Source organism: Gopherus flavomarginatus, chromosome 4 (genome assembly GCF_025201925.1).
Source record: "Gopherus flavomarginatus isolate rGopFla2 chromosome 4, rGopFla2.mat.asm, whole genome shotgun sequence".
Lineage (NCBI taxonomy): Eukaryota > Metazoa > Chordata > Testudines > Testudinidae > Gopherus > Gopherus flavomarginatus.
Genome location: NC_066620.1, coordinates 172,892,413 through 172,917,639, shown reverse-complemented (window position 1 = coordinate 172,917,639; position 25,227 = coordinate 172,892,413). Strand labels below are relative to the sequence as shown.

The window sequence follows — 25,227 nt, the reverse complement described above, 5'->3', positions numbered from 1 at the left end:
GTTTTGCAGTTCTATTATACCCAAAGCCTGTTGTTTTTGATTCACCTCTATTTTATAGTTAATGATTTGGTACAACATGCATATGATATGTAGTAAAGACTAGGATTATTTCTTTTGAAAAGGAAAAGTTAGGGTATTAAAAATTATGAAAGGTATGGTAAAAACTGATCAGTCAGATTTAAAATCAGTAAAAGTTGATTTATGTAACCTATAATGCATAGGTAAAATTCACTACCATAAGAGGCAATTGAGACAAATACCATGGCAGGATTTTAAAATGGGTGTAAATAAGTTTATTAAGCAGCTACCCCAGTTAAGATGTTGATATGGCAGAGACATCAAGGCTTATTCATCAGACTGAGTTAATCATTGAAGGGGTCAGGAAAGAATTTGTATGTGTATGTAAAGCATTGCATAATTTACCTGGTACGTTATAAAGAATTTGTTCACCTTTCTCTGAACCATCAGGTATAGCCAATGACAGAGACAGGATATTAATTTATTTGGACCTAATTTTACAATTTCCTTATGGCCTGAGAGCTTGGGCTAAACTTCAGTTCCGCTGGTGTTTGTTTTAAAGTTTTATAAACTCCTTAAAATAGGATTAAACAAATAGTTCTAGCAAGATTAAAATATTCTCCAACAGTGGGATTTTACATCACATAAAATAGAATAATTTACTTAAATTCTGCAGATGTCTCATATAAAATATTTCTCTGTTCTAGCAAACATTCATCTACTCACCCCCGAGCAGTAAGAGTATATGCTTCTTTTTTAGACTTTACAATCTTAGGGCTAAAGACTGAGTTTTCACTTTTATTTGGAAAGTACCTTGCATGCTATAGTGGCTACAGAAATAAAAAAAATAAAATTCTCAAGACTAATAGGTCTTGGTGCACTGGTGCCTGGAGCAGCTCCTGAGCACCTTAAAAACTAACAGATTTATTTGGGCATAAGCTTTTGTGGGTAAAAAACCACTTCTTCATCTGAAGAAGTGGTTTTTAGATGAAGAAGTGTTTTTTTACCCATGAAGGCTTATGCCCAAATAAATGTGTTAGTCTTTAAGGTGCTACCGGACTCCTTGTTGTTTTTCTTTACTTACAATCTTGATCGGCAGCCTAGGCCCCCAACTTGTAAATACTCATATACTCAACTCTACTCATGTGAGTAAACTCCTTTGACTTCAGGATCAGTGCCTTTGAGGTGAAATTTAGTGTATCCTGTTACTAACTACTTGACTGATGCAGGTTTCTGTCTATATCTGCTAAATGTAATATTTATTATAAAGATAGTAATGTAAATATATATTTCAATAATTTTGTGGTTTAAAGATCAGCCCTTTGGGCTGGAGAATAACAAAGTAGAAGAATAAAGATGAAGAGTAAAGAGAAGGAAAGTTAAGTTAAAGACACTAAATTGAGGGGAATAAGATACTTTAGAAGGATTTATCAGAATTTTTAGAGATTACAGACAAAGATACCTTGATTAAAAAAAAATCGTAAAAGCCTAAGGAAAGAGATGGGCCATGTGAGTAAGGGGAAGACACAGGGACAACTGCTTAGTTTAAAATAAATACAGTAGATTTACTGTGTAAAAGTTTGCTTCCAAGGACCGGGATTTCTTTTCATTTAGTAACTTACGTGAAAATGGAAAAATGAGGGATGGCTAACTGGTGTTGTATATTATTGGATCAGAATTCCTTTAAAAGGATTACATTAAAATGAAAACAGTCAGTATATAGGACTTTCTCTAGCATTCTTTACTCAGGCATAACTCCCCTGGACTTCAAAACCTCAAAGATACAAATGCCAGAGTTACGGACATACCAGTCAACTGGACACCCTCTGGAACTGGAAGTAGCGGAGACAAAAAAAAAAGAAAGGGGGGGGGGAATACTTAACTGCCTCAGGGCTTTAGTCCCCAGGGCTCAGGGCTTCAGCCGGGGAGGGGAGGTTAGGGGTGCAGCCACAGGGTGAAGGGGGGATCAGGGCTCCGGGCGGGTGTGTATGTTATGACTTCTGATCCTTGGGGGTATGGGGCTTCAGCCCCACGGCTCCTTTCGCAGCTTCAGCCCTGCAGGGGGCACAGGTGCTATGGGCTATAGCTAGGAGGGAAGCACCGATTTCAGCCCTAGCGCTTCCCCCATAGCTAAAGCACCTGAGCCCTGGCACTTCCCTTCTCCCTCCCCAAACTGAACCCAGGAGCAGAGCAATGGAGCACCCCAAGCCCTGCTCCCCCCTCTCTCCCCCTGCATGGAGCAGAGCCGGGAATGGAGATTCAGGGCTGAAGCCCTGAGTTCCGGCACCCCTTGCAAGGCTGAAACTGGGAGCGGAGCCATGGGGCTGAAGCCCCGAGCCCAGTGCTCCCCCTGCCCCCAATCTAAAGCCCTGAGTCCTGCTGCTCCTGAGGGTCAGATGCCCTAACACTCACCCCCCACTCATGGCTGCAGTCTCAAACCCCCTCCCCCCACAGTGGCTGAAATCCGTAACATCTTGTTCAGCGTTATCTCCATTCCCAAGGTGTCCGTAACTCTGAGGTTCCACTGTAATGTTGGTTGAAAACAGGAAAAACAGATACAGGTTTAGACACGCAGCAGGCATCTTCAGACAGATACCAAACACAAATAAAGATATTAGCCTCTTGGATTACAGCAATCTGGGCCTGTGTGCACATGCATGTGTGCACATATTTGATGTATTTTGTGAACAAACTGCTTGATGGCTCAGGGGTCTAGCAGCTGTGACATTGTGTGGAAACAAAACTTGATTATTATTAGTTATTTGTATTATGGTGACATTAGAGGACAGAGGATCAGGGCCATATTGTATGAGGTGCTCTATGAAGGTCCTTGTACCAAAGAGCCTAACTTCACGCACTGTGAGAAGTCAGTGGGACTACTCAGTGTGTAAAGTTGAACATGTGTGTAAATCTTTTTAAGGATCCAGCCCTAAAAGTTGATACTATGGCTTTTATGCAATTTGAGTTAAACTCTGTACCTTGCCTAACAGATTATGGTGAAATGATAAACTAAACAGCAACCATTGAAGTGTTTCCTACATGTACAAAACACAAGCATATGTCCAATACTTGAACAAAGTTTCCCATTCAAGGAAAAGGAGAGATTCTGGACATACTAGCCACAGCACCAAAACATGAAAATGAGGACTATTTAAATTAATAAATTGTAAGGTACATGACTTCTGAAATCATATAATGTTGCCACTCTCACAACTTCATTGCACAATATTTGATTGCTTTCAAATACATTGATGCATGCAATTAGTTGAGAATCTCAGGTTTCCTTTTCTTAAAAAAATAAAACGTTTCCAGTCTTCATGGCTGTGGGGGAAAAATCTTGAAAATGTGACTTCTAAAGGCCCAAACACCAGAAGGTAAATGAAAGGATACCATTTTTTTTAGTCTCATGATTTTTAAGCCAATGTCATTGTTTTGGGGGACTCGACTCTCAATTTTTGGATGTTTGGCAACACAGAGTATAAAATGGAATAACCTAAAACTTCAGCAGGTCCCAGTTTCATCCCAATGAAGAATGGGAACATTTTCAAAATCTCAAAAAAATTCCTGTCAGGAAAACCATTTCCCACCTAGGTCTATACTACACTTATTTAATTCTGTGTTATGATGAAATCTACCAATATTGCAGTAACATAGGTTTACACAGAAATTGTTTATAACCAATGGGAGGTCAGAAGGTATTATAAGAGGAACAGATGAAAAGAAACAGTAGTGCAGCACTTTGGCAAATAAAAAGAATTCATTCTGTTTCCTGGTCTGCCGCACACACACACCAATTCTCTTGACACTTCATTTTATGCATTGTCAATACAAAACTGCCTCAGACTGAAAATGTAGGGGTAGTATAAAATAAAATTTGAATTTGACACCCTAAGAAATAACAAAAATATATTTTCTATTCTCTTCTTTTTCCCCATCTGCAGTACACAAGGTGAATTTATTTTTCATTTTTAACATAGCTAATTACCCCGTTTTCAAAATCTTCAAAGTATCTTAGGTCTCTCTGTTCAAATATTTATTGCAAAACTAAATATTAAAATATGAGCCCTGCAAATATTTTACAGTCAAGTACATTTTGTATTCTAAAGAGTCTGATTGTAATTAATCACAAAGATTGTATATTTTGACTGTTTTTACACAGTTTCAGAAGTTTTTTTTTGTTTTTTGTTTTTTTTTAAGAAACAGGTGAATCATGCTATGAATACTTACACTGGAAACAATGCACAAGTTACTTAAAACGTTTTGAATTTAAGCCATATTAAACTCTCTGATGGTCATAAATCAGTTCTCTCTTGTACAGTTAACAGACACATGTTTTTACAAGCTACATAGTCATGATCCCATATATTATATTTGAAGGTAGAGTCAAGACCAAAGGCAAAAAAATGGGACCACATTAGCTGTTCATAGTCTTCATAATTTTACTTTTACTGTAATATCTGACTGCTGTAGTCCAGTGCTTACATATTCAGTGGTTTGCATCTCTTTTAACATTTGAAGTTATGAATGCAAACTTCCTTTGCTTTTAGGTATCTTAAACATGCCATCCCTACCCCTCATTTCATTACAGCAGTGGAATCTCATGTTACTTAATTTTCCTTGTAAGATAGATATATCAATTCACATATTAGTGTCTCGAAACATCCTCTTTTTTAATTTTTCATTTTGTACGCTTTCTGATGATGATTTTGTAAATACCATATGCACTATAGAAAAAAGCTATGAGAATTCATTAGATATTTTTCCCTTTGTAAATATATGGCAGCAAGATTAAATCTTAAAGCACTCGTGCTGTTGCAGCAAGTCTGAAAATTAAACTTGTGCTGTCAGTCAAGTGCTTTCAAATTGTCAGCTTGTCCACCACTTGACTTGATGGTTTTCTTCCAAGACACTATTAAATTGTGGTGTATAAAAATCAGATGAGGATATAAAATATGTAAAGCTGCCAAATTCCATCCAGAGGCTGAAAGGAGATTTGAAAGATATTGGAAGGAGTGTTGAAGTAATTAGTGCAATCATATAACACAATCAATTGCCATTGTCTAAATATTTGCCAAAAAAGGACTTAAGAGCATACCACAATAACTCTTAATGTTGCCTTGGAAACTCAAAACACAAAAATGTTCATTAATCCAGCATCATTCCTGTGGATGCTCATTGAATTTTTATTTTGTTTTGTTCTGCAGGTTTTCTTTGGCTCTGTACCCAGGCATTATCTGTCTTCCTAATTCTGTTGTTCTTACAAGGATGACCCTACTGGGTCAGACCAAAGGTTCATCTAGCCCAGTATCCTGTCTTCATACAGTGGCCTTAACTGACTCTGGTACCTCTCTCAAGTGTCCCACATTTTACACAGTTGCATTTTAATCAGGTTTTGTAGGGTTTTTCCACCATATTGCTGCATCCCTAGACCTGCTTGCACTTGTGGTTCTTGCCGAACTGTCTGCAAGCTGCAGAGCCCACACAGCTGCTTCTCTGCCAGTCCTTCCAGCTAGCCTTAGAGCCATTTTAGAACCCCTCCCTCAGGGCTTGTCGAGATGAGGAAGTTATTTTATATAATGGAGATATACCCATCTCCTAGAACTGGAAGGGACCCTAAAGAGTTATGGAGTCCAGCCCCCTGCCTTCACTAGTAGGACCAAGTGCTGATTTTGCCCCAGATCCCTAAGTGGCCCCCTCAAGGACTGAACTCACAACCCTGGGTTTAGCAGGCCAGTGCTCAAACCACTGAGCTATCCCTTCCCCCTCAGTTGCACTGATTTAAAATTGATTTTGGAAACTGGTTTAAATTAAACTGGTGCAAAACCCCAGATTCCTAATCTATTTAAAATAAACTGAAGTAAGCCTGGTTTAAACCAAAATAAATGTATCCATGCTGGGGTTTACACCAATTTAACTAACAGTATGTCTACACTACAAAAAGGTGTGTTCTTAACTTGCATTAGCTAATTTGGGTCAGACATGGCAACTTACCTTTTAACTCAGGTTAGCAGCTCAAATTTAAGAGGTGTGGCGATGTCTTCACTGCTATTTTATCCCAAATTAGCTCACATGAATTAGCTAATCTGAATTAAGAAAACACCTTTTTGTAGTGTAGACATAGCCTCAGTTTAAAATCATATATTTTAGTTAAACTAGTGCAGTTTTCTTAGGTAGGGAAGGCCTCACTGACTGCACAGCTGGACTGGCTGAGCCCCAATGACTGTGTTCATCCATGCTGAGCAGCTTCTGCCTGCCTACAGCACCTTGCAGCCACTTACATTTACTCTCCCACATCCAGTTTCTTAAAGTAAGGTAGACTGCTAGGCTTTTCTCCATCTGAGAGGGCTGGGCTGGAGGGAACTGTGGTCTGTGTAAAGGGACAAAGACCGCAAGGCCTGCCTTCCTTCCCTTCCCATGCCCCACCCCATCCTCAACCACTGACAAGCATCAATGGTTTCTTGGGCTTTCCTTTATTGGCAAAGGATTTATGCTCCTAAGATTGTGTTGGAGAGTCCTGTTGGTGAACTGGCAGGTGCTGCTAAATCGAGGAGGTATTTACAGCAAGAATGCTCCAGTTGCCTACAGTGTTCCCTCTAACTTTTCCTTCACATCACCTTCATATTGGTGCACATAACAAAATTCATGGGTGAGGGTGGGGCCTAGGGGTTTGGAGTGTAGGAGGGGGCTCAGGGCTGGGGCAGAGAGTTGGGGTGCAGGGGTGTGAAGACTCTGGCTGGGGCTGTGGGTCTGGGGTGAGGCCAGGAATGAAGGGCTCAGGGCTGGGGCAGAGGGTTGGGTGCAGGGGGTGTGGGCCCTGGGGTGGGGCTGGAGATGAGGGATTTAGGATGCAGGGGAGGCTACGGCGGAGAGAGAGGACTCAGCAAGACTTGAGCTTGGGTGGGGAAGAGATGCCTCTCTCCACCATGGGAGCTCTGGGGCTGGGACTGCAGGATAGGCGCCCCTCCCCCAGCCCCAGCAGGTCTGGGCCAGGGGAGGGCTGCCCCAGCCATGACTGGGTCTGGGCTGCTCCAGCCACAGGTGGATCCAGGGCACTCCAGGGTCGGGCCGTGGCAGGTCCAGGCCGCAGGCTGAGTTGGGGGCCGGGGTAGGGGTGCCTTTCTGGCATCAGGTTGGGGGCTGGACTAGGTGGAGGTCGGGGGAGGGGCACCCTAGCTGTGGCAGGTACCTGGGTCGGTTCCTTGAGCACCTGAATGGTGCTAAGTAGGCTGCTGCACAGCTGTGCAGCTTACAGGGAACTTAGGTTGCTTATACTGGCCTGCTGTCCATGTTCAATCCAGGTACATTTGAAGAGGCAGCTAGCTTTGTTGTGTTATACAGCTGTGCGCTGATACATACAGTGATTTTAACTGTTGCAGCACAGTTAGTGGAAGTTATGTTAGTAAAACATCAGTACAGTAGAATCTCAAAGATACGAACACCAGAGTTCACACCAGTGTCTTCAATCAGGCCTCAGCGTGCGCGCGTACACAGAGCAAATACTGTACTGCCTTGGGGCTTCAGCCACTGGGGGGCGGTTGGGGCTGCAGCTGCAGGCGTGTGGGAATCAGGGCTCTGGGCGGATGTGGGGGCTCGGGGCTTCTGACCCTTGGGAGCACCGGTGCCTAGGGCTTTAAACCGGGCGAAGCGCTGGGGCTTGTGGCTTCAGCCCTGTGGTCTGTTCCCAGTTTCAGTGTGGGAGTGAGAGCGTGTTGGGGATCAGGGCTTCAGCACCGCGCCTCCACTCCCAGTTTCAGCTCCGTGGTGGTTCGGGTGCTTGGGCTTTAGCTATGCAGGGAGCGCTGGTTTCAGCCCCAGCGCTCCCCCCCCCCATAACTAAAGCCCAGATATGCAGCACCCCCACTACCCAGCTGAAGCCAGGAATGGAGCTGCGGGGGCTGAAGCCCCAATCCCTGGTGCTCCCAGGGGGCAGAAGCCCTGAGCCCCCGACCAGGAGCCCTAGTGGGCCCCTACGGGCAGAAGCCCCAACTGCACCCTGTGCCCGAACCCTGCGGCAGCAGCCCCAACTGTCCCTTGGTCCCTCCGGCTGAAGTCCATAAGGTCTTGTTCAGAGTTATGGACCATTTCGCAGTTATGGACAACCTCTATTCCTGAGGTGTCCATAACTCTGAGATACTACTGTAGTTTGTCTACACTAGCATTCTTTTACCTCCTGGGTAGCCCCACCAGTGTTATTAAGGGTACTTTTTTGGGGTGGGTTTTGTTTGTTTTTGTTGCCAGAGAATAAGGGTTAGTGTAGATCAGACCTTTTACTTTTTCCCAGGCAGTTATGCTGTGGCTTTGAGCTGTCTGTTTGCATATATACAGAGCTGTTTTGTTGTGTATGTAACAGAGAGATGTTGAGGCAGAATCTTACAGTATCAGTAGCATTAGTTTAGTTCTGTACTGTTCATGTGGAAATGAGGGGTGAAATCCTGTCCCCTCTGAAGTCAATGGTAAAACTCCCATTTGTTTCAGTGCAGCCAAGATTTCACTTGAAGTGCTTTTTTTCCACAGAGGTCAAACGAAGTACCGTAATTCAGCTGAAGTAATTTCCATATGGAGGAGTGATAAGCTGCCATTAGCAAACATGAAGAAAATATTAGTTTAAAAGACTGGTTACCCAATTTGGATTTAAAATATCTTATTTGCTAGATAAATTAATCTTCTTAACAGTTAATTTGGTACTGCACAATTAGAGTTACAGGCTTTGGGAACACACTACCTTTTTTTCTTCTGCACTATTAGGAACTGTTAAGGTGTAGATTCCACTGGTTGTAAGTCCCGATTTGAATGCTTCAGCACAGTCTTTGAAATGGATTTGTTCTTCTTTAGCCACAAAGTTGTTCTTGGCTGCTAAAAATGAAATAAAGACATTGAAGGGATATAAGAATAGAAAAATAGATAAATAGCTCTGAGCTCAAGTTCTTTTCTGAGAGAAGGTTACCATGATATAATAGTAATTAACGATGTAATGAAGTAACAGTATATTGACTTTGCAGTCCTGAAGTAGGTTTCTGCCCTGCCCTAATTTCAGAGGAAATTAGCTTAACACGCTAGTGATATTTTCCTTTTTCATATTCAGATACAAACATAACTGCTTGATAAGTATCAATTCCTTTACACCTATTTGCATGCTTGAATAGAATAACATAGGCATATTTTTCCTTCAGTTTAGCAGTTTCAACTTTCTTTAGAGAATTTTATGCTATCTGTATTACAAACTGATTACTAACATGTACAAAATATCTGTACATCTATATGTACATCCTTTCATATTATTCCTTATGTAAATACAAAAATGCCTTTGTGGTGATCTTATAAGTGAGCCAATGTCTTCAGGTCAGCAAGATGTCTGAATCATAAACGAGCTTTTTCTTAAACTGAAATCAGTTAGTACAGTATCTTTTTGAGGGGGGCAAATGGAGCTGGTCTACACCAGAAACTATGTTCTATCTGATGAATTAGAGTTCAAAAACATAGCCTGTTAGCCAGTACAGCAGTACGTCCTATGCTTGCAGAGATGGGTCTATCCACAGTATACATATATCTGGGGTTACCCATAACTGCCAGTCAGAAGTTTCAGATAGTATGCAACATACAGTCTCTGCACTCAGCATGACCGCTTCTGTCTGTTCAAGGGTGAAGCTCAGGGCATTCTCAGTGAGGGTTCCTCAGTTCTGGAATTTGTTGATGTAATTTTTTTTTTTTTTTAACATATGTGCCTACGCCTGGCCATGTTTTAAAACACAATATAAAATGTATCTTCTTCTTTGTTGATAGAGGGTTTGGGATTTCCTGGCATTTAGTCAACTAGCTGATATCTATATTTGATCGTTTTGGGGTGGATACTGTGTTGGGACAGTAGAGTATATGTTCCCTATTTTTGATTCAGAGAGGAATGTGGCCACACACTACAATGATAAGCCACCTGTAAATGTGTGTAAATAATACTAGCATTATTTTTTATTCTTTTCAGCTTGTTTATCAGTTTACCTGCTTACATAGTTAGTTTACCACAAATATAAAAAGAACACATTCAACTTTATAATTGCTTTTCCACACTCTATTGTTTGTAAGCTAGCTTAGAAGCTTTCCCTGTTGATTTTGTCTTGTTGGCAGTCATTATTTTTTCCACTCCAGGTTTCATGGTTCTGTAGCCAACATGACTTTGACTTGTTTACTTATTTGTTCAGTAGCATAACAGATAACATCAGCAGGAATGTGCACAGCTTCAGGAATAGTATTCAATGAGATACTATCAAGTGCTATAGGGCTAAAGTTTGGGGTTTGGTTTCTTTAAAAAATTGACAATCATAGATACGTCTTCAAGATTGTTTTTTGAAAAAATGTTTTCCTTATTTAAAAATTAATTGCTTGTATTTGCAATCAGACTTTGAAGCATTGTGCCTAGTGCTTGAGAAATGGAAAGAGAAATTACTACAAATCAACTAAACTTAGACTGTTTTCATTATTTTCTATATTCCAGTCAGCTTAGATAGAGAAATAGTGTAAAATGTGAAAAATAAGGTTAGATTTTTAAACTCTTTTACTTTCAATAATAAAAGAAAATACTCTTAAACAGTTTTAATTTTAGTTTAACAATAAATATTTAGAATGCACTGGAAATTCTTTTTGAGCTTCAACTTTTTACATAGGTGAAAGTGTAGGCTCAAACTATTTATGGTAGCTAAAAGTTATAAGCAAATTTCGGTTCTGTGGAGATTGCTGAATTGAGAATACTGAAGTCATCCACACTGTACTTTCAATTGTACTGAAAACACTTGTTTTAAACTGTGTGTGTGGTAATTTCAGACAGAATAAATTTAGAGGCTATGCATGCTGCACTGTATTCCCAGCCTCTGTCAACCTAGAGAACAAAGATTCTATAGTCTGTCTTGAAAATAATTTGCATATAGCCATAAATTTCAGCATCTGGTCAATGCACCCATCCCCAAATACTGGTAGGGTTGGACATGGAGCACACACATCTTGCCAGCTATGGTTAGCATAGATGGGTGGGGCTGAGGGATTCGAGTGCTGAGGTGAGTGCGTTCTAGGGTATATGGGGAGGGGTCGGGAAGTCTGGGTAGAGTTGTCAGGGTAGATGCATGCTGTCTGTGGGTTGGAGTCTTGCTTGAGAGAGCCTTGGGCTAATATTGAACCCCTCATCTTCAGCTGCCTATCCTGGCTGTTCCTTCCTTGCTCAAACCTGGGGAACTGAAAGGAGGAGACAGAGAGGTTACCAGTGCCAACAAAGCCAGTGCCCACAAAGCCTGTGCCCACAGTTGTCCTCAGGAAAAGAAACTACAAACCCTGCTGGCAGCCCAGCTGGATGTGCCAGGATCCGGCTTGGACGAGGGGTGTTTGACAAGGCTGCCAGATGTTTGTGCCATGTTGAGACTATGAGACACTTGTCAAACTCAACAGGGATGCCTACTGGGAACTGGTCTGGCAAAGCAAAGCAATATAACTCACAGAAGCTAAACAAGATATTGTTGAAAACAAATGTATGGGATATTTGTTTTGGTTTGGGGGAGAGTTTGGCGGGGAGGGATGGAGAGAGGGTAAGGTTATGACTAATGGGCTTACCTCTTCTGGATAAGTCTTAAATATTATAGTAAGTCAAACAATTCATTGATGCAGGACTTTGACAATATAATACATAAATGCATTTTTGAGATGCTAAGGTGGGGAGAAGATAGAACATGAAAGGATACACAAAGTTAGTGAGTGCTATTCACCTGATATAATAGTGTTTATGCTTCACTTACAGTTTGGTGTAGCTATCATAGTAAGCAAGTTGTGAACAGTCTCCATTAGATCATGTTGCTGTTTTTGCATAACTGAATTGTTTACCGTAGCAGTGACTAACTGTTTCTCAAGTTCTTCTATTATAGAATTTTGTCTGGATACTAGTACTTGAAGTTGATCTTTTTCATCTTTGATTGATTGCAGCTGAAGTGTATGCTTGTCTTCCATATCAAGGACTTTTTTTTCTAGAAGGCTAATAAAAAGAATATAATTAGGGTCAATTGAGCATTTCTGTGGTTTTTAGCTGAAGACTATTAAGCCTGTTATAGAAGTTATTTTCCATCTTAACATATTTGTACTCTGACTTTTTCTAACTGGATTCTTCAGAGAATGTTATACACGCAGTGTCATGCAGAACACCATGAACTGTATTTAGTTGACATACGCTTTGTTTGATGCATTACGTAACTATAATCTGTTCTATTAGTCAAATAAATGAACGACTTTTTGGCCATTGTATAGTATGCTTAGTATTGCCAGTTCATACACCATAACAACTCTTATGTTTTCCACAATACTTTGGTAGTATAAAGGGAAAAATATAATTCTGGACTTGAAAGGAAAACAATCTCTCTTGAGGGTAGTAGGAGAATCAGACATGAAACTGATTTAAACCTAGAGTAACTATTATTTATAGTTATTCAAGTGCCTTGAATAATACTACTTTTCTCTTCAGTAATTTAAGGAAAAGCTAGCCTCAGAGACCTTTATCATTAGAATAAGTGACCCATTTAAATATCAAACCTATTCAACTTTCTATTTTCTCTCCAGTTTTTTAATAAAATACTTCTTTGGCCTCAACAATAGAAATTAGATCTGACTGTTATAGTTGGAAAAGCTACCAATATATAATTACTGAAAGTGTGCTTGTTACCTTTTCCAGAATTGGAGAGGGAGAAGGTTAAAAGGATGTAACTTTCTCTGATGATGTTCAAATATTTCACAGTGTTTATTTAAAACATAAGAGTTTGGGGTTTGGTTTGGTTTGGTTTTGTGTGTGTGTGTTTGTTTATTAATTAAGGGATAAACTGAATGCTGGAAAGATAAGAAATAATACTTCCAGTATTCAGATCATGTTGACATGTTTCAGTAATGCTGTAGTGATCTCAGGTCTGGTAACTGTAGTCAAAAATTATAGTGACATTTTAAAATTGAATATTTACTTTGCTCCTATTGGATAAAGATTCTTGTTTGTAGATAGCTGGTATATAAAGTCTTCAGGGAGCAAACACAAATATAACAGGGCAGCAAACACAAATGTCAAAACATGTCTGTCCAACTTTTTTTTCTCGTTGAAAAATATAGTTTTGATGTAGACTAAAGTATTCTGCTATTGCTACTTTTAGATTCATCTCCAAATTGTTTACTATTTGAAACTAAAATAAACTTCTGAGGTTTGACAGTTATGCGTTGTTCATATTAGAAACTAGTTTTGTCCCCCGATAACATCCCTCAGAGACGATTATTAATATGACAATGTGGTGAATGAAGCTGGTTAAGCAAAAACTATGGCACCTTTGCTGGGCAACCATTGGATATGGAAGAGGGCAAGGATAATGGCTGGATTTTCATTCTCGCTTTCAGCAAATGGAGTGGTTGGGAGCCAGGGGCCTGAATAGGATCATCTCTTCCCCAATATAATGGATTAGAAATGGTAGCAGTAATCTTTGGCAGTGATCTGACTCTGCACCTGGATAGCCCTGTGCTGACAGACAATAACACAACTTTTCTTTAAGCCGAGATGAGACAAGGTTTGATTGGGTTAGGCTGGATAGTAAGTAGCTGCAAGCCCCATTCCAAAGCCTGGCAGCTGCGACACAACACTATCCAAGATCGCCTGATCAGAGCCAACCCACCACCTGTAGGGAAGGTTGCTGTGAATTCCTCCATCCCCGGAACTAACAGCCAACTGCGACCAGACATCATCATCACCAATGAGTACCGGAAGAAGATTATCATGGTGGATGTCACAGTGCCCTTCGAGAACAGGACCCCAGCCTTCAAAGCAGAGTTAGCGCGCAGGTTTTCTGCCAGACCCATACTGCATATTCGCCTATCCCTGTCTCTCATGTAAATTAAGCATGGTAAACAAAACATGATATGTCTATACTTAAACTGCTACAGCAGCACTAGTGCTGTCTACATCAGGGTTCAGTTTGGCATAGCTGCATCTCTCAGGTATGCAGATTTTTCAGACCTCTGATAGATACAGCTATGCTACTGTAAATTCCCAGTGTAGACCATCCCTATGTCTCACTACAAGTCAGTGGGACTCAGGCTGCTAAATGTCTAGTCATTTTTGATGATGAGACTTAGGCATTTGTTACTTAGGCACTTTTGAAACATTTACGAGAACAACCTCTTTTCACATGAAGATATCACCTGTGACTTCCCAAGTATTGTTTAACCAAGATGTGGTTTCCTGTCTGACATAGGTTAAGTTCTTTTAAACCTAGATATCTTTACTTGGCTGTGCCCTTTATATTTAGGCTGGCTGGTAGGGAGAAGGTGCAGCCAAGTTTGTGTGTCCTGGCCCTGCAGTGAGCTCAGAGCTGATGCTTTAGGGCCCTCCTGGGCCAACAGGCTCTGCAGGCCATGCAGTAAAAACAAGGCTGATAAGATGGTCCTCTGCCTGTTTTATTATATGTGTGCCAGTCCATTCATTAGTTGTTGGCTACCTTGTCTCTAAAGTAATATATCATTCTAACAAAGGACGCTGTGTATTCATTATGAGAACTGTCATGACATGACAGCAATGGCATTAAAATGCATTGCTGAGCCCATTTCAACTCCTTTCTAAATAACTTTCAGAAAGGAAGAAAGAGAGGTATGATAGAAAGTGAGCAGGCAATAGATTGGGGTTGTGTGACAATGTTTTTATATGCAGTCTTGTAGTGTTGTCAGTCCCAGGATATTTAGGAGAACGCTAGGTAATATCTTTTATTGGACCAACTTCTGTTGGTAAGAGAGACAAGATTTGAGCTACACAGAGCTCTTTCTGAGGTCTGGGAAAGATACTCAGTGTCATAGCTAAATAGAAGGTCGAACATATAGTTTAGCATGAGTAGTTAGCACGTATTCTAAGGGACCATTGAAGGTGAAGTGGCCATTTACACCACTGTAATCATAGGACAAAAAGTGGGTTACAGATTGTTGTAATAAGCCATAAATCCAGTGTCTTTATTAAGACCGTGATTTTTAGTAACTAGCAAAGTTATTAATTTAAGCTCCCTGGCTCGTCTTTTGAAGGTGTTATGCAGGATTCCTTTGAGGATGAGGACTGAGAGGTCAGATATAGAGTGATTGCTTTGTGAAAAATGTTCACTAGTAGGTGATATGGTGCTTTTGTCTTATCATTTACCTATGTGAGTTCATTCGAGGGCTTAGTGATTATCTGGTTCGCTCATAGTCGTTGGGGCATTTAGTGCACTGGATGAGGTATATCACATATAATAGGCATGCGTATGACCCCTGGATTATGAAAGGCTGTTTTGTGGGGGTATTGATCGTTGTAGCAGTGGAGGGATAGCTGCAGACTTTTTCCAATGTGCAGATAATGCACATTGGAAAAAATAACCCCAACTATACATACAATATGATGGGGGCTAATTTAGCTACAGCGAATCAGGAAAAAGATCTTGGAGTCATCATGGATAGTTCTCTGAAGACGTCCACGCAGTGTGCAGAGGCAGTCAAAAAAGCAAACAGGATGTTAGGAACCATTAAAAAGGGGACAGAGAATAAGACGGAGAATATATTAATGCCCTTATATAAATCAATGGTACGCCCACATCTTGAATACTGCATACAGATGTGGTCTCCTCATCTCAAAAAAGATATACTGGCACTAGAAAAGGTTCAGAGAAGGGCAACTAAAATGATTAGGGGTTTGGAACAAGTCGCATATGAGGAGAGATTAAAGAGGCTAGGACTTTTCAGCTTGGAAAAGAGGAGACTAAGGGAGGATATGATAGAAGTATAGAAAATCATGAGTGATGTGGAGAAAGTAAATAAGGAAAAGTTATTTACTTATTCCCATAATACAAGAACTAGGGGGCACCAAATGACATTAATGGGCAGCAAGTTTAAAACAAATAAAAGGAAGTTCTTCTTCACACAGTCAGCTTGTGGAACTCCTTGCCTGAGGAGGTTGTGAAGTCTAGGACTATAACAGTGTTAAAAAGAGAACTGGATAAATTCATGGAGGTTAAGTCCATTAATGGCTGTTAGTCAGGATGGACTGTTTGTCAGAGGGTGGAGATGGATGGCAGGAGAGAGATCACTTGATCATCACCTGTTAGGTTCACTCCCTCTGGGGTACCTGGCATTGGCCATTGTCGGTAGACAGGATACTGGGCTAGATGAACCTTTGGTCTGACCCAGTATGGCCATTCTTATGTTCTTATTTGTTGTTCTGGCAGGGTCAGGTGCCACTTTCATTTGGTGTGTCCTGGTCTGTTTTTATGTTAATCCTGGTAGTGCTTTTATTTTAGTCCTAAAGAAGATGTCTGAGCTTTTGCACATTTATGGCTTCATTGCACACAATGGTATTTCCTTTATTGATCACAGGAAAACATAACAATCAAACTGAAAATGTTGTATTTAAGAACAGTTTTATAGTACGCGGAGCGGAAATCACTACTGAAACAAATCAGTTATCCAACATTAATCTTTAACATTGCATAATAAATGTGTAGCTAATACTAATAGTTGCATACAAAGGCAATGCAAAACTGAAGGTTTGTATTTACAATAATACATTTACGCTTTTGAGGAGCAAGAATTTATGAACAAAGCTAATTATTTATAAAATTAGAGAGTTCTGGAAATTTCAGTTTTTACATCATTTTTCTTTTGAGAATGTTTTAGTAGATGTTTTCTAAAAATTACTATTTCAGTAGAAAAGTGGTATAATAGTTAGCTTGAGACTTAATTTAGGCAATAATACCACAATGACAATTTATATAAGTTAGAGAATACAGAGGTTCCAGGGGTTTTTGTTTGTTTTTTTTTTTTTTTTTGCTCTGCTCATCTCATTCCAGCTTTATTATTTTATGCTTACTAAAAAAAAAGGATTTCCCCTTATTATTTCTTAATTGAGTAAAGGTTCTCTAAGTCGGGCACAACCACTGAGGTATCATTTTGGAAGAGATGTTTTCATGCAGAAAAACAATATTAAAAGGACAATCTAGCATGCTGGAGAGGAAGAGCTATCTTACCTGTTTTTTTCTTGCAACTTAGTTATTTCATTGGTTTGATCTGAAATCTGCCTTTCTAATTTGTTGGTGGAAAGAGAATGTTCCAGAAGCTGAAGTTCAAGTCTTGTTGTCTGATTTAATACCTAATAAAATAAATAAATAAATAAATAAGCAACTTTGAAAACCCAAGCTAAGTTTTTTTTTGTCTAGTTATAATTTAATCCTATTCTAGAGTCACTAATTATTATATGTAGAAAATAAAATAAAAATATTTATTTTTTGTCATATAATCTGTACATGTGCATGCATATATATATAATATATATATACACACACACACACTGATTTGGGCATAAATACATTAATTATGGTTATAATGGAAAATGCTCAGAATTACTGTAGTTTTTTGTTTGACCATTAAAAAAATGAATCATAATTTATATTTCCACTTATCTTTATCCTGAGGAATGTTTCAGTGGTGGTTTTATAAACCACATTTGTGATTCAGTGTTTCAAAATTACTTTGTCCATTAGCTTTCTAATGAGGTAGATGAGAATCAGTATTTGAAATTTATTTACTCTTGGGGGGATTCAGAGTGACTGCATGCCTGCAGAAAACACCCCTGTCCCCTGCAGATTTCCTGTGTTTCCCTGAAGAAAGCAGCTTGGGCAGGAGGCGACCATGGGCGCATTTGGGGGGGGGGTTGCCCCCCTCCAAACAGAGGTGAGGCATGGGGGAGGGGGGCACAGGGGCTACGTGCGCCTGCTCCTCATCCCCTCCTCTTCTGTCACTGGCTCTGCAGCTGAACGCCGCCTCTTTGGTCCTAGTGCCGGTCATGATCCCCTTCTGTGTGTTGGGAGCCTTCCTATTTTCTATTCTGTGCATCAGTGAGTGCCTGCGGGGGAATGAAAGAAGGAGGGGGAAGAGGGCAAGGGGAGGGAAATATGGGAGTGAGATGGAGAAGAAAAGGGGATAGGGGAATCGCGGGGGAAGCAGGAGCCAGGCATGTGGTGTCCCCTCAGCAGCAGCTGGGGCTCCTGTCATAAACAGATAGCTAAGGGTTAATGTCTCTTTCACCTGAAGCACCTGACCAGAGGACCAATCAGGAAACCGGATTTTTTCAACTTTGGGTGGAGGGAATTGAGTGTCTAAGGTCTTTTGTTTTCTGCCTGCCTGCTTTCTCTGAGCTTTGGAGAAGTAGTTCTACTTTCTAGTCTTCTGTTTCCAAGTGTAAGGACAAAGAGATCAGATAGTAAGTTATATGGTTTCTTTTCTTTGGTATTTGCATGAATATAAGTGCTGGAGTGCTTTGATTTGTATTCTTTTGGAATAAGGCTGTTTATTCAATATTCTTTTAAGCAATTGACCCTGTGTTGTATCATCTTAATACAGAGAGAACATTTGTACTTATTTTTCTTTCTTTTTATATAAAGCTTTCTTTTAAGACCTGTTGGAGTTTTTCTTTACTTCAGGGAAATTGAGTCTGTACTCACCAGGGAATTGGTGGGAGGAAGAAATCAAGGGGAGATTTGTGTGTTGGATTGCTAGCCTGACTTTGCATTCCCTCTGGGGGAATAGGAAAGTACTTTTTGTTTCCAGGACTGGAAGCAGAGAGGGGGAGTCACTCTGTGTAGTTTCACAGAGCTTGTGTCTGTGTATCTCTCCAGGAGCACCTGGAGGGGAGAAGGGAAAAAGGATTATTTCCCTTTGTTGTGAGACTCAAGGGATTTGGGTCTTGGGGTCCCCAGGGAAGGTTTTTCAGAGGGACCAGAGTGCCCCAAAACACTCTAATTTTTTGGGTGGTGGCAGCAGGTACCAGGTCCAAGCTGGTAACTAAGCTTGGAGGTTTTCATGCTAACCCCCATATTTTGGACGCTAAGGTCCAAATCTGGGACTAAGGTTATTACATGAGTGGCAGCTGGTGGGAGATAGACAGAACCCAGAAGCCAGTAGAAATATTATATTTTTCTTTTCTCTGCTAAGGGCTTTTTAGCAGAGAGAAGCAGTTGGTTTTAAAAGGGAACCAGAGAGAATTTTTTTTTCTGCTCTCTCTCGCAGTTTGTGGCTTGCATGTTAAGGGTCTTTTGTCATGCAATAGCCCTCCCATTAGGGGGCAAGTACCAGCACTTATAGGCATGCAAATAAAGTGGTTTTTCTGGTTTCCCTTCATTGAACATTAGCTAGAGAGAGAAAAGGAAAAAAGCACTGTTGCTAGGCAGACTTCAGGAGGCAACAGAACCTGCAGTTCAGAAGATAAACACCGGAGGGCACCCCAACACAAGAAAACAGGAACCATGACTTCTAAGGCAAAAATTGACGCCGAAGAACAAATCAAAGAAGCTGAACACAGGCGACAGATGGAGATGAAAGAAAAGGAAGAAAGCATGAAACTGGCAGCCTTCCAAAGAGAACAGGCAGCCCAAGAGGCAGCACACAAAAGAAAACTAGAAGAAGAAGAGAGAGCCTACCGAAGGAAACAAGCAGAAGAAGAGTTGGCCCACCACCGAGAAATGGAAAAACACCAAAAAGAAATGGAAAAACACCAAAAAGAAATGGAAAAACAACAAAAAGAGAATGAAGAGAAGGAAAAACAGAGAAAACATGAACTGGAGTTGGTAAAAGCTGGGCTGCATGTGCCAGCCAACCCTAACAACCCGGCGCCAAATATTGCTCCACAGCACAGGAAATTTCCCACCTACAAGGCAGGTGATGACACCGAGGCCTTCTTGGAAAATTTTGAAAGAGCCTGTCTTGGGTACAGCATTCCCGAAGACCAGTACATGGTAGAATTGAGGTCACAGCTCAGTGGACCTTTAGCAGAGGTGGCAGCTGAAATGCCTAAGCACCAAATGAATGACTATAAACTTTTTCTAACCAAGGCCAGATACAGGATGGGGATAACCCCAGATCATGCCCGTCGGCGCTTCAGAACCCAAAAGTGGAAACCAGAGGTGTCATTTCCCAAACACGCCTACTACATTGCAAAAAACTATGAGGCCTGGCTAACAGGAAACAACATTCAAACCTTGGAAGAACTGAACCTCCTCATACAAATGGAGCAGTTCTTGGATGGTGTTCCTGAAGACATCACGCGGTACATACAAGATGGAAACCCCAAGAATATCGCTGAGGCGGGGGAGATTGGAGCTAAATGGATGGAACTGGCAGAAAGCAAGAAAGCTACTGTCAAGGGGAACGATTACCCCAGGGGGTCGAGGAACCATAAACCCCCTACAGGCCAAGGTGGATGCTATCCAAAAGTGGCCTGTCCCAAAGTCAAAGAAGCAGGTCCAATCCTTCTTAGGCTTGGCCGGATACTACAGGCGATTTGTACCACACTACAGCCAAATCGCTGCCCCATTGACCGACCTGACCAAAAAGACCCAGCCAAATGCCGTTAAGTGGACTGATGAGTGTCAAAAGGCCTTTACCCAACTTAAGGCAACGCTCATGTCTGACCCTGTGCTCAGGGCCCCGGACTTTGACAAGCCATTCCTAGTAACAACAGATGCATCTGAGCGTGGTATAGGAGCAGTGCTCATGCAGGAAGCAACAGATCACAACTTCCATCCTGTCGTGTTTCTCAGCAAGAAACTGTCTGAGAGGGAAAGTCACTGGTCAGTCAGTGAAAAGGAATGCTATGCCATTGTGTACGCCCTGGAAAAGCTACGCCCATATGTTTGGGGACGGCGGTTCCAACTACAAACTGACCATGCTGCACTAAAGTGGCTTCATACTGCCAAGGGGAACAACAAGAAACTTCTTCGTTGGAGTTTAGCTCTCCAAGATTTTGATTTTGAAATTCAACACATCACAGGAGCTTCTAATAAAGTTGCTGATGCACTCTCCCGTGAGAGTTTCCCAGAATTCAGTAGTTAAAAAGTGTTCTTAAAATGTAGAAGTCTGTTAGTTATATACTTAGGAGTATATGTAAAGGTGTATGTGTTGTATTAATCTGTTTATTTTCAAGTTCTAGAAGGAAATCGCCGCCAGTGAGCTTCCCCACTGTCTGCAATTTGGGGGGCGTGTCATAAACAGATAGCTAAGGGTTAATGTCTCTTTCACCTGAAGCACCTGACCAGAGGACCAATCAGGAAACCGGATTTTTTCAACTTTGGGTGGAGGGAATTGAGTGTCTAAGGTCTTTTGTTTTCTGCCTGCCTGCTTTCTCTGAGCTTTGGAGAAGTAGTTCTACTTTCTAGTCTTCTGTTTCCAAGTGTAAGGACAAAGAGATCAGATAGTAAGTTATATGGTTTCTTTTCTTTGGTATTTGCATGAATATAAGTGCTGGAGTGCTTTGATTTGTATTCTTTTGGAATAAGGCTGTTTATTCAATATTCTTTTAAGCAATTGACCCTGTGTTGTATCATCTTAATACAGAGAGAACATTTGTACTTATTTTTCTTTCTTTTTATATAAAGCTTTCTTTTAAGACCTGTTGGAGTTTTTCTTTACTTCAGGGAAATTGAGTCTGTACTCACCAGGGAATTGGTGGGAGGAAGAAATCAAGGGGAGATTTGTGTGTTGGATTCCTAGCCTGACTTTGCATTCCCTCTGGGGGAATAGGAAAGTACTTTTTGTTTCCAGGACTGGAAGCAGAGAGGGGGAGTCACTCTGTGTAGTTTCACAGAGCTTGTGTCTGTGTATCTCTCCAGGAGCACCTGGAGGGGAGAAGGGAAAAAGGATTATTTCCCTTTGTTGTGAGACTCAAGGGATTTGGGTCTTGGGGTCCCCAGGGAAGGGTTTTCAGAGGGACCAGAGTGCCCCAAAACACTCTAATTTTTTGGGTGGTGGCAGCAGGTACCAGGTCCAAGCTGGTAACTAAGCTTGGAGGTTTTCATGCTAACCCCCATATTTTGGACGCTAAGGTCCAAATCTGGGACTAAGGTTATTACAGGTTATTACAGCTCCCCTGCTACACAGGCCCATCAAACCCTCACCCTGACAAACCCTACCCTGCTATACTTGGACCTCTCCAAGCCCTTCACCCCGCTGATCCCCAACCAGCTGCACCTGGACCCCCACCCCATCAAGCCCCACTCCTCCAGCACTTGGACCCCACACCTAGACACCCCCCCCCCCGCGGAGCCCCAACCACCTTCACTTAGATCCTCTGCAGAATTTTTAGGTGCAGAATTTAAAATTTTGAGAGACAGAATTCCCTCAGGAGTATTTATTGTATTTGCTCTTTAAAGAATGATTTCCTCTGTAAGATTTTTCCCATTCTGGTGTGAATATATAAAGCATTTTCTTTTAATATGGGTGGTCATATCCTGGCCATGCTGAAGTCATTGAGAATATTGCCTTTGACTTCAATGGGACCAGAATGTCACAGGTGTCTAGAAGTGAAAAACATCATTTGGATTGAACTGTTTACCATGTGACCAAATTTTTAATAGACTCATTCCATGGTTTCAGTTTTAGTAAACCATTTCCTTATCCAAGTTCCTTTTTATTCAGAATTACATCTACCACTGACAAAAAAAACAATAGTATTGTGATGTGGCATGGAAGATCAGTTTTGCTTTGTTATGTTACGTTCTTATGTGTGTTCTCTAGACAATGTCAGTTTTTTGGTTTAGAATAGCTTTTTTAGTTCATCAGGATTTGGCTTTAGTTGACAGGAAGAATTGATTACTCACATCCTTCATGTTAAACAGTCATTCAGGACATGATTTCACACTTAAATGTAATTGAGAATTATTGCCAAAGAATGAGTGTCCTTGAGAGAGCAATTGTTTGGTTAATCTCCTTCTGCTATTAATTAAGCTTTTAACCTACTGAACAGTAATTTCAGAGAAAGAAAGTTGGAGTGACAGTCTTTTTCCTAGTTGGGTAATTTCTGTAAAGACTTTATTGTGAGTGGATACAAATATTGTCTCAGCAAGTGAAAACACATGGGGATCTTTGAATCCCATGGTGGTTCTTAGTGATAAAGTCATAAAGACATATTTAACTTGCTTCTGACTGGAGCCATCAGTTTACTATGCAGGCTCAAACAAATATATACTGTAGGTGACAAATTACCTCTTCCAAATAACCAAATAATATCTATAAATAGCAGTATGTGCTGTGAATATTTTAGTTAATATTTGTACAGTACTTTGAACATATGAAGCATAATATACATGCTAAACATTTTAAATATCTGCTATAGAAATACATATCTGAATTTGCCTACCATTTTAACAGAAGTTACGAAATACACAATACAATTTTACTTCAATCCAGGATTTATCCTTCTATATCTTACTCTACAATTTAGAACTGTTTGTTTGCTGAGGCATTTAGAAAAAATCGTTTTTTGAAGATTTGGCTGTTAGCAGAACAAATGCTTTTCAATTAGAGCAATAATTAATGCTTCACTCTTACTGAACACAAACTTCAGTTGGTGTGCTATTTGAAAAAACATATTCCAGTATATGGCTGCCTGCCAGCAATAGTTAGTTTTGGTGATTGCTGTGTAACTGCAGAGTTCTATATTGTCCACAAAGGCACTCCTATCCTTGGCAGAGATTTATTGGCTGCCTTAAATCTCATAGTAGTTAATGGACGAATTGATCTTCCTCAGCAAAGCACTCTTGCAGTACACACACCAGTTTCAGCTGGGACCCAACACCAGGTTGAGGAGAAACTCGGCTGTGCTTATGGGTTTCTGCATAAAGTTAAAATGCAGAATAATGTGATGCCTGTATGACAGAAATTATGGCGCTTACCATTTTCAGTCAGAGAAGCTGTTTCAGAGGAACTTAGAAAACTTGTTCAAAAGGACATTATTGAAGAAATTAACTCCTCAGAATGGGTTTCACCTATATTAATGACGCAGAAGAACGGTGGAGGCATTCGCCTTTTTGTGGACTTAAGGGAGACAAATAAAGCTATTGTGTTTGACAGCCATCCTCTTCCTCACACAGAAGAAGTATTTGCAGAACTCTGTGGAGCAAAGATGTTTTCTACTCTTGATTTGCAGAGCACATACCATCAGGTTATGTTGCATGAAGATAGCAGAGACCTCACAGCATTTATTATACACAAGGGACTATTTTGTTTTAAACGTGTTCCATATGGTCTCGCATCAGCCCCAAGTGCCTTCCAAAAAATGTCATTTATTCTGAAGAATCAACATAGAGTTCAGTGCTATTTGGATGATATTATCATGTTTGGAAATACTATTGAGGAACATGACAATAACCTGCAGTCTGTACTAAACTGCTTCAGCAAAGCAGGCCTCAAGCTCAATAGGTCCAAATGCAAAGTTAGACAAACTGAACTCTCCTTTCTGGGGCATACAATTTCACAAGCTGGACTAAAATCTGATCCCGATCATATCCTGGCAATTTCAAATGCTCCTCCTTCAACAGATTTGCAAACCTTACATGCCTTCTTGGGTCTTACCTCCTGGTATGCAAAATTCATTTCCAATTATGCTTCTATCGTTGAACTGTTACGAGAATTACTACAGAGAAGTTCAACCTTAGTGTGGACAACGGATGCAAAAGCTAGCTTCGAAACGATGAAAGACTTGATTGTACATAGTCCAGTACTTGCACTATTCAGTCCTGCATTGCCCACAATTGTAACTGATTATGGACTTGGGGCTGTCCTCACACGACTTCATGAGGACGACACAGAGAGGACTGTTGCATTTGCTTCAAGGACACTAAGTAATGCTGAGAGAAAATATTCTGCAGTTGAAAAAGAAGCACTTGCTTGCATCTGGGCTACTGAAAAATGGAGAACTTACCTGTGGGGCCGCACGTTCAAGATGTGTACAGACCGCAGCCCTTTCATGACGTTGCTCACCACGAAAGGACTGGAAAGTACAGGATATCATATTGCTAGATGGTCTGCAAGACTACTCTTTCAATTTTGAACTGGAATGTAAGCCTGGAAACAAAAATGTGGTAGCTGATTGCCTTTCTCACCTGCCTTTGCCTTTACCAGATGGTACACCGGAGGATGAGGATGTAGTAGTTCCGCTTATTACAAGCACTCTTACTGCAGTTACAAGAGAACAATTTTGTTTGTTCAGCCTGTCCAGTTCAACAAAAACTACGGGAATTTTTGACAAAGAGATGGCCCAGTAACCCTGAAAACCTTGACCCAGTTTTGCTGCCTTATTTTAGAGTTTGGGATGAACTTTCTTTGCTCGATGGCTGTGTGCTATGAGGTACACACCGGCTACTTGTGCCAGAAGAA

The 25,227-nt window shown here is 40.8% G+C and overlaps 2 protein-coding genes across 4 annotated transcripts in view; one reads left to right on the top strand and one right to left on the bottom strand.

Annotated features, from left to right (window-relative positions):
• MCPH1 (microcephalin 1) overlaps positions 1-25,227 on the top strand; it is a 223,444-nt gene that overhangs the window by 116,932 nt on the left and 81,285 nt on the right. The window lies entirely within an intron of this gene.
• The window catches only part of ANGPT2 (angiopoietin 2), a 75,231-nt gene that overhangs the window by 22,794 nt on the left and 27,210 nt on the right, over positions 1-25,227 (bottom strand). The window contains exons 3-5 of the mRNA XM_050950825.1: positions 17,049-17,170; positions 11,790-12,022; positions 8,741-8,871 (exon numbers count right to left, since the gene is read on the bottom strand). Coding sequence (XP_050806782.1) covers positions 8,741-8,871; positions 11,790-12,022; positions 17,049-17,170 — 486 coding nt within the window. The remainder of the gene's footprint in view (positions 1-8,740; positions 8,872-11,789; positions 12,023-17,048; positions 17,171-25,227) is intronic.